Source organism: Octodon degus, unplaced genomic scaffold (assembly GCF_000260255.1).
Source record: "Octodon degus isolate 3935 unplaced genomic scaffold, OctDeg1.0 scaffold00100, whole genome shotgun sequence".
NCBI lineage: Eukaryota > Metazoa > Chordata > Mammalia > Rodentia > Octodontidae > Octodon > Octodon degus.
This window is the reverse complement of record NW_004524676.1, coordinates 8,675,129-8,684,881: the sequence shown is the minus strand read 5'-3', so window position 1 is coordinate 8,684,881 and position 9,753 is coordinate 8,675,129. Positions and strand designations below refer to the sequence as shown.

General features: G+C 48.8%; 1 protein-coding gene across 2 annotated transcripts in view; it reads right to left on the bottom strand.

Annotated features, from left to right (window-relative positions):
• Ccdc65 (coiled-coil domain containing 65) overlaps positions 1 to 9,753 on the bottom strand; it is an 11,541-nt gene that overhangs the window by 979 nt on the left and 809 nt on the right. The window contains exons 1-6 of one of the 2 annotated variants that reach the window (XM_023723527.1): positions 9,551 to 9,563; positions 9,101 to 9,268; positions 2,498 to 2,667; positions 1,443 to 1,581; positions 900 to 1,097; positions 555 to 773 (exon numbers count right to left, since the gene is read on the bottom strand). In XM_023723527.1, coding sequence (XP_023579295.1) covers positions 555 to 773; positions 900 to 1,097; positions 1,443 to 1,581; positions 2,498 to 2,667; positions 9,101 to 9,214 — 840 coding nt within the window. In that variant the 5' untranslated portion in view covers positions 9,215 to 9,268; positions 9,551 to 9,563. Of the gene's footprint in view, positions 1 to 554; positions 774 to 899; positions 1,098 to 1,442; positions 1,582 to 2,497; positions 2,668 to 9,100; positions 9,269 to 9,550; positions 9,564 to 9,753 lie in introns of those variants that run through there. The other variant, XM_004638664.2, reaches the window with a different exon arrangement.

The following is a 9,753-nucleotide window of genomic DNA, read 5'->3' as shown; positions in this document are numbered from 1 at the left end:
GGATTGAACCGTGGTTCCCTGGGCTTTGCTAAGCTTGTTCTAAGCAGGTGCTTTAGACCACTGAGCCATCTCACCAGCCCCAGGGATAGTTCTGCCAAGAAAAAAAAGTAAGGGGTAGAGTACAAAAGTTAATCCAGGGCTGGGGAGACAGCTCAGTAGCATAAGCACCTGCCTGGAAAGCACAAGGTCTGGAGTTTGATTCCCCAGTACCACCAAAAAAAAAAAAAAAAAAAGTTAATCCAAAGCACCCACTTAGGTGGGAAGCAAGCAGGAAGAGAAAGACCTCTCTTGCCTTCTCAAATCCTTTTTACCTCAAACTAGTTCCTTTGGCTTTGTTCTGCCTGCCCTTGCGGCCTCATTGCTTATTTATGTATTTATTCATTTGCTGGTTCTGGAGATCAAGCCCAGGAGGTTACCGAGCCCCATGCCCACTCCATCCCATACTTCTTTTCTGAGACAGTCTTGCTAAGTTCCCCTTTAAACTTGCAGTCATCTTGCCGTGGCCTCCCTGGTGCTGGGCTGATGGTACTGGCCCTGCCCGCTCCCTTTGTTACCTTCTCAACCACCTTTCTGAGTGCCTTCAGAGTTGCAGTACTGTCCTGGGTGAGTTTCACTAAGTTCTCTTGGGCTCTTCCCCTGGCTTGAGTCCTCTGAGCCTTAAGTTTCCGCAGCTGTATCAGGACCAACTCCTTGTCGTTGCGGACGTACTGGTTCTGATCTTCACTCTCGCGGCCGTGCAGCAGGATCTTGCCTTTGGAAACAGCTATGGCCTCCTGGAAGGACCAGAGCACAGGGCGCACAGGACAGGGTGGTGAGACCCCAGGCTGCTGACTCCCCTCCGTAGGTGGGTGCTGAGCCCAGGTCAGCCTGGAGCAGCATTCCCGATGGACTGTGCTAACCTGCAGCTTCTGGATTTTTTTCATCTGTGCTTCAATCTCTTCGGAGCTCTTCTCATCCTTCACTTTCAGTGTCTCAAAGGCGATCTTCCTGTCCTCCGTGGCATCAGTATAGTTCTTGAGCGCATCCTGGAACCTTTTCCACAGATCTTCTACTATATTCTCCAGTTGTATTCGTAGAAAGTGCTTCTCTTCTAAATTCTAGAACATGTCCCAAAACATGAAATGCTTACGGTCATGCATCACGCCCTTCAGTTCCATGAACAGCCTCGTTCACTTGTTTGTGGTATTGGAGACGGGAGGCGGGAGCCTTGAATGGTGTCCCCAGCCCCTGCCTCCGCCTCCTAGAGTGTGGGGATTACGAGTGTGCACCACCACATCGGCTGCTGACCAACTGTCACAAGAGTGCACAGAGCAGTGTGGGCACCCGCAGTGGCACCAACTTTTACTGACCCTTGGTTTCGGGCTCTCCTCTGGCACCTCTAGCCTTGGGCAGTTTTCCCTCACTCCTCACCCAGCTCCTGCTCCTGCATTCTCCCTCCATACCTTGTTTTTGAGATCATCCCACAGGCTCTGGAACTCCAGCTTGCTCTCGTACTCAGAGTCTGTGTAGCTCTGCTCCATGGCCATGAAGACGTCTTGCAGGTAGCGAATCTCCTTGTCATGCTGGTCAGTGATGGTCTTTCTGTCGGAGACAAGAACTGTCCCTGCTGACTGGTGGAACAAATGGGCCCGTGGCAATGGCTTGGGAAGCTATAATAAGACCACGTGTGTGTGCCACCTTGGGAGGACTAATGGGATGGAGGGAAGTGGGCTCTGTTGTTTCAGGGCCAGAAGGAATGAATAGAATTATTTTTTTCAGTACGAGGGCCCATGCACTGAGCTATAGTCCCAACCTTTTTTAATTTTTATTTATTTTTTTTCAGAACCGGGGATTGAATTCAGGCCCTTGCACTTGCCAGGGAAGCGCTTATTCCACTGAGCCATCTCCCCGGCCCCAATTTTTAAATTTTGAGATCCTATCTTGCTAAGTTGCTAAATGCCCAAGGATATTTATTTACTTATTTGTGTGTGTGTGTGTGTGTGTGTGTGTGGCCAGCTCAGCCCACCAGGGGGCGGGCTGGCTGGCATGTGGTGCTGGGGGATTGAACCGCGGTCCCTGTGCATTGCCAAGCTTGTTTCAAGTAGGTGCTTTAGACCACTGAGCCATCTCTCCAGCCCCTGGACTTGAACTTGTGATCCTCCTGTCTCAGCTTCCTAGAGTGTGGGGATTCTAACCATGCACCACAAACTGGCTTTTGATATTTAAAGAGGATACATTCAGATCATACAGAAATTTAGGAGGACCAGTTTACCTGCACTGCCAGCTCAGGTTTCATAGGTGAAAGTAGGTGGCAAAGGCATACAGACCCGGGCCTGGTGAGGGAGGCCAAAGCTGCAGGCTAAACCTGAGTTCATCTGCAGGAAACTCAGGCTGTGTTCTGTAGGGCTCAGGTCATAACCAAGTGGGGTGTCTGGTCCCGGGCCCCCTGCCTCCAGGCAGTCCTTCACAGAGACTGGGTTCTCAGATTCGGTCCTCCCTTTTTTCTCAACCCCCATACCTTTCCGTCTCAAACTCTGTGGTTAGGCCCTCCAGCTCCATGTCGTAACTTTCTTCTAGGAGGCCGAGCCGGCGCCTCTGCAGGGCTAAGAGCTGGTCAACATTGTGCAGGTGACTACGCAGGGCGTGGGCGTGCTGCTCCTCAGCCTCAGACAGGTCCTTAGCTAAAGACTGGGCAGGAAATGGAGTTAGCCCTGGCTGGGCGGCGTCTATGTGCTCAGCCAGTGCCACCTCAGGTCTGCGCTAAGCCTGCCTGAGGAGCGCTGGCTCTGCATACACTCCGCAGTGTTACACAAGAGTGTCAGGAAGGTGCCCCTCAAAGGCAGCCTGTACACAGCAGACATGGATGGAGCCCCCAAGGAACCAGGTTCTTGGAGAAATGGCTGCTTTGAGGAAGAAAGTAAGTTAAACCTCGTATTTTTTGTCTTATAAGGTAACAAAGAAGCCATCAAAGACTAACAAAATCATGTCAGATCTGGGAACCACCATGAAGTGACTCACTGTAGTAGATTACGTTTTGCAAAGGTAGCTACATTATCTCCCACCTGACAATTTTTGTAATATGATCTTGCCAGTCCCCATCAAAAAGTAGTGACTCAGAGCCAGGTGTGGAGGTGCGCCTCGGTGACCCCAGCGACTTGGGTGTGTGACAGGAGGAACGCAAGTTTGAGGCCAGCCTGGGCAACGTCAGGGTTGGGCAAGTAGCCCCATGGCACAGTACTGGTCTAGTGTGCGCAAGGCCATGGGCTCAAGTTTAGTCCCGAGCAACACACAAACATGCATGTTTGTTTCTTTTTCCATCTTGAATTTACATTAATAAAAAATGGTAAAAAAAAAAAATGGTGGAAGCACCAGATATGGTGGCACATGCCTATAATCCCAGAATCCAGGAGGCTGAGGCAGGAGGACCACTGAGTTTGAGGCCAACCTGGGCTACAAAGCAAGACCCTGTCTTAAAAAAAAAAAAAAATACTGGAGGGCTGGGGATATAGCTCAGTGGCATAAGTAACTGCCTGGCAAGTACAAGATCCTCAGTTCAATCCCTGACACAAACAAACAAACAAACAAACAAACAAACTGGAGTTAGGAGCTGGGAGACAGCTCTGTGGCACAACCATCTGCCTGGCAAGCTGATGATCCTGAGTTCAATCCCTGGTATTGAAAAATAAACAAACAAACAAAAAAAGTAGAATTGGTACTGTGCCAGGTTCAAGAAGAGCCCAGACGTGACCTGAAATTCTTGTTCTTGGGGTGCTCCCAGGAACCCAGCCATCGTGCTGTGAGAAGCCCAATACGCCTGGAGGGGCCACGTGGAAACAGTCTGTAGCCTAGCTGCCAAAATGCTGGCCATGGAGGACATCCAGCCCCATCAGGCCTAGGAGACTTCAGCCCAAACGGCACCTACCTAAAAGCTCGCCTGCAGGACCTCGGAGCCCAGTCCACCCAGGGAATCAGGAGAGATAATAAGTGTTGTTCACACTCTAACTTAGGGGTGGCTTGTTAGGAACAACAGATGTCTGGACCACTTCCACTGCCTGCCCCCTCAAGAGAGGAGGATTTGAGCATCAGTAAAGATAAGAGCTGGAGGCTGAGGCACAAAGATGGTGAATTCAAAGCAGAAAGATTGTGAATCCACTGAGCCACACAGTGAGACCCTGTATCAAAAAAAAAAAAAAAAAATTGCACTGGATTGAAAATTGAAAAATAGCCAGGCATGGTGGCACATGTCAGTAATCACAGCACTCAGGAGGCTGAGACAAACAGACTGACATTAGTTCAAAGCCAGCCTGCCCTACCTAGCCAGACCCTGTCTCAAAAATGAAATTGAAAAACATTAAATGTTTGGTTATGAGTTTATAAAGGTACTCTTTAAAAAGTTACCCTTGGGCAGGGAGATGGCTCAGTGGAATAAGCGCTTCCCTGGCAAGCGCAAGGGCCTGAGTTCAATCCCCGGGTTATGGAAAAAAAAAAAAAAGTTACCCTTGCTTAGTAACCAGTTCTTTTAACTAATAAATACAGATAAGAGAATCAGATGTCTCTTTTGCCTTTCCTACGTACATGACACCTCCAGGTAACTGAGTGGCAAGTGAAGGAAGCATTTATTCATAGGATTACTTGAATTAATACTTTAAAAATGACCAATACTGTTAGAAAATCAGCATTTTGCAACCCCTAATTCACTGACCATCTGTAGCTACCAAAATCATAAAAAGATAACTAGATATTACATGCTTCCTGATGGAAGAATACAACTCCAAGTTTCTCAAATCCAGCTGCCAGTAGAAATACAGAGCACAGTGTAATATGTTCAACTACAGTAATAGATTAATATGTAGCATTATTTAAAAAATGAATACTCTAGTTTCTCTTTAGATCATCTAAATCCTTTGCCTTTTTTAAAAAAATGAGGGGCCACATACAGTTGTCCATGCCTATTGTTTCAGTCCTCTCAGAGGCTGAGGCAGAAAGATCTCAAGTGTGAACCCAGCCCAGGCAAGTTAGTAACTTAAGGAGATGCTGTCTCAAAATAAGAAAGCCAGAGATGTAGTTCAGTGTGAAGGACCTGGGTTCAACTTTTAGTACCACACATACACAAATATATTTAGATAGACAGATCTAGATATCTGTATCTACTGTAGATTTGCCCAGGCCAGTGAGATAGCTCAGCAGATTAAGCACCTCCTTAGGCAAGTGCAGGGATCCAGGTTCGATCCCTGGCACCGCCTCCGGGTATGCTGAGCTGGTGACTAAATCCAGGTGTGGTGGCACACACCTGTAATCCCAGCGCTGGGGAGGCTCAAAACAGGAGAAGCTACCACAAGTCCAAGCTGTGTAGTGAGATTCTGTACCAAATACATTAAAAACCAAAAACCTGCCCAGGCTGGGCTTGAATTTGAGATCCTCCCATGTCAGCCTCCCAGTGGATTAGGATTACAGATGAACACCACCATGCTCAGCCCTCAGGATATATTATTATTATTATTATTATTATTATTATTATTATTTTTTGCAGAACTGGAGATTGAACTCAGACCTTTGTGCTTGCTAGGGAAGCGCTTATTCCACTGAGCCATCTCCCTGGCCCCAGGATGTATTATTAAATGAAAAAGCAAAGTGCAGAACATGTCCAATACCATTTTTTTAAGAGGAGAGGCTAAATGTGAGTCATGTATAATGCTAACATTTCTGTGAAAAAGTTTTACAAAACTAGAATTGTGAGGGGCACTGTGGTTGGAAGGCAATAGGGGGAGAGAAACTTTCTAAATAAGCTTTTTTTTTATCTTTTGAAGTCTGAATATGGTGAATGATTAATTTCAAAAAAAATCAAACAAATTAAAATGAAAACAATTCATTGAATGTCCACATGCTCCAGGGACCTTGAGCCCCTGCTCAGAGCCAGCTTTGGCCTTGTAGGTTAGAAGGAAAGAACGGCCATGCGAAATTAGCAGAAAACCATGCTACAACAAGGAGGTTGCTATGAGACTGATGACTGATTAGTGATGGATGCAAAGGGCTGCATGTCTGCTGCACCTGACTAGCAACCCTGAGTAAGGCTCACCGAAGAAATGTTATGTGTGAGCCCTGAAAGGAGGAAAGCTTGCCAGAAGATGGGAAGCAAAGAAAAGGGAATTCATGGGGCCGGGGAGATGGCTCAGTAGAATAAGTGCTTCCCTGGTAAGCACAAGGGTCTGAGTTCAATTCCCGGTTCCACCAAAGAAAAAAAAAGGGGGGGAATTCATATGCATCTTTTTTGGCGGGGGCAGGGAATCAAACTCAGAACCTCAGGCCTGCCAAGCAGGAGTCAAGCCACTGAGTTAAATCCCTGGCCCCCCGAAAAGGAAATTTAAGAGAAAATAGAGCTTGGACAAGACATAGGTCAGGGGCCGACCAAATAGCTCGCGGATTAAAGCACCTGCAAGCAGGCTCAGGGACAGGGGGTTGAATCCCCGGGCCTGCCATGCTGGCCCCACCCCCAGGGTGCACTGAGACGGCAATTGAGACTAGGGGCAATTGAGATTGGGAGTGGTGGAGCGAGCCTGTAATCCCAGCTCTTGGGAGGCTGTAAATAGGTGGATCACTACAGTCTGATCTAGTAGTGAGACCCTGAACACCCTGTAGACGCCCCCCTCCCTGCAAAATACAAAAAGAAAAAAAAAAAAAGATGTAGGTCAGGAACAAGACTGAGGCTGAGGTAGGAGATTCAAGTTCAAGGCCAGCCTGGGCAAGTTAAGGAGACTGCATCAAAATTTAATCAGCTGGGGATGTAGCCCATTGACAGGGGTGCTTGCTTAGCACATACCCAGCGATGGGTTCATTCTATACACTGCAAATGAGACGACCAAGGAAAGCGAGACTGGCTGCATGAAAGGTAGAAGGGGGTCAGAGCGGGAGGGCTGTTGTGTTCCTAGCACGGAGTTCGGGTTGGTTTCCTGTTAATGAGATGGATCCCTAAGGAGATTTGAGCAGTGGAGTGACAGGATCAGATTTCTGCTTTAAAAAGCTAATCCTGGATTGCCCAGAGAATCATGTAGAGGCAGCTGAGCATGAAGGCTGTCCGGATGCAGTGCAAGGCGACGCCTAGGTCTCAACCACAGCAGGCAGTGGAGAAAACCTGTGCAGGACTCGAGAACGGGGTCAGGGGTGCAGACCAAAGAGGATGAGTCCACCCCAATAGGAAAGCATAAGGAAGCCTGGATTATGGAGAACAGGGGCATTTGGAGAAGGGAAAACTCAGTCCAGCTGTGAGTCCAGTGCAGCAGCCCCAAATAGACACCTAGGAAGCTTGAATTCAGGATTTGGAAGTCAAGAGGAAAACCCACACGGGCGTTACCACCTGGGCATCATCCCATCTGAGCAGTCTCTAAAGCCTTTGTAATGAGTCAGATATCTGAGTCCTAAACAGCTGGTCAGAGGCTGAGACAGCTGGGCTCGGAAATCTGAGGAGTGCGGAAGTTCAGGGTGTGGAGAGAGGAGGAACCCATGTGTGTGTCTGAGGAAGAGATGCCAGATAGGTGTCCTGGAGGCCAAAGGGGAGTGTGAATTGTAGGGTGTGGTGCAGGGTGTCCCAGGGCACCAGGCAGTAGGGAGACCGTGGGGAAAGGCAGGTAACAGTCTGGCCACCTGTCCTAGTAAAATGTCTAGAGAAGAGTGGAGATCAGGTGTTTGGTGTGAAGCTAAGTGGGGAGCAAGCAGGGACCACTGGTGTCTTTGTGTGGACATGTGTAGTCTGTTATCCAGGGATGACCCTGGGTGTGCTTAATACCAAAGCATATTGTTTATCTAGGACAAGGATAATTCATAAGCCACACAGCTGTGGAACAGGAAAAAACTAATGGACCATGGGCAAAGGCAGCCAGCCGCTGGGCATCCCTTAGTGAGCGCCCCGGCTCTCCTCATCAGGTATCTGCTAATGCCCAGTAAGGCTGGGAGAAAGCTGTAAGGTCACTGGGTGCTGTGGTGCATGCTTATAGCCTCCACACTTGGGAGGCTGAGTCACAGAACTGCTGTGAGTCTGAGGCCAGTGTGGGTGACACACAAGCTCAAGGCCGCCTTGGCCTACAGTGTCTCAGTGCACACACACACACACACACACACACACACGGGCTGGGGATGGAGCTCAGAGCTCCTTGGGTTCAATCCCAAGCAACACAACACACATGTGCCATAAGGAGTAACTAGAGGGGTGAGGACTTCTAGTGTGTAAGGGAGTTTTTGAAATTTGAGGACTTTACCCATCCCCTTACATTTTCTGGGGTCTGGTGCTGGTTTTTTGTTGTTGTTGTTTTGGCCAAGGCTCACACCATCAATAGAAACACATATGTTCTAAAAGAAGAATAGCCTGATGACAGTGTATATCTGCTGTTATTTGGATTTGTTTGTTTGAGATGGAAAAGATGGAGGAGTCAGGAGACAGCAATAAAAAAGTAGAATGAAATAATGGTTTCAGAGAAGTCCCTTAGAAGGAATAATGGTGTGAAATCAAGAGCTTCCCAGGGGGCTGGGGAAATGGCTCAGTGGAACAAGCGCTTCCCTGGCAAACCCTGGTTCCAAAAAAAAAAGAAAAAGAGCCTCCCACGAGCATAAACGGCTGGCTCAAGTGCCCAGAAAGCCAAAACTGTTTAGTATGGAGGCCTTCCCAGCCCTTTTCAGGACCAATGAGGTTAAATCAAAGCGGCCAAACAAAACAACAGAAGTGGTGAAACACTTTTGTTACATGAAACACTGAATCCAGATTGAGCAACCCATGCTCTTGGCCATCAGTTCTGTGACCTCGGCAAGGTCAGTCCTCTTGACTTGAGCCTTCTGACTCTGAAATAAACATATGGGCCTAAGTTGAACTCGGTGATATTAACTGGGTCTTACAACTCTGATAGTGCATAGCACTGTGTTGGGGTCCCAGATGGCCAAGAAGAGCGGCTCTTGTAAGGAGGGAGATAAACTATAACTCAAAGTTCTATTTTTCATTTCACTGAAAACCAATAAGCTAGCTTGGCCACCGCCTGTCTTGTAGGGTCTCAAGGCTGGCTGGTTAACGAACTGACTAGGACCATTCTTCCAGTGGGGGATGAGCCACACTCGAGGGCTCCCTGAAGAGGCTGCCTACCTTGATAACACTGTCCTTGCAGTCCATCACTCGCTCAAAGGTTTGGCTGAGGATCTCCATGTCCTTGTGAAGTTCTCTGGTCTTGATTTCCCGGAGGACAGCTCTCCACTGCATGTTGATCTTGTTAAGGTTCAGGGCGCTGTTGTGCTCCTCCTTGGCCAGCTTGTCCTGTGTGAAGGCGGAAGCACACCACCGGAGGTCAACGCCCAGAGCGCGGCCGCACAGCGCAGCACACACGATGGCTTGCATTTGAAAGCTGATGCTTTGCCACGAGTGTTTTCTGAGGACCTGAAGCTCCTGATCATTCATACTCAGAGGCTCCCTTTTGTTTGGGGGGCGCAGGGGGCGGGTCTGGAGTAAGTTGGGAACAACCTGATGGCATTTGGGACAGGGCAAGAGTCCGCCTCTGTCTGACAAAGCATCAGGCCCGGACGCTGTTTCCAGGTCCACCTGCAGGGAGAGCTCAGAACTAGCTAGTGACAGCACCCGGCCCAGGGCTGGGGCTCAGTGGAGCTGCAGCCTCTCACAGGCTCCCTTCGCGCTGCCCAGGGAGCTTTCCCGCCTCCCACGCCAGGCTGCTCGGAGATCTAGGCGTATCTGCATCCCATGATGTCCCGAAGAACTGGCGGGTGAAAACCCGCAGCGCACAGCGC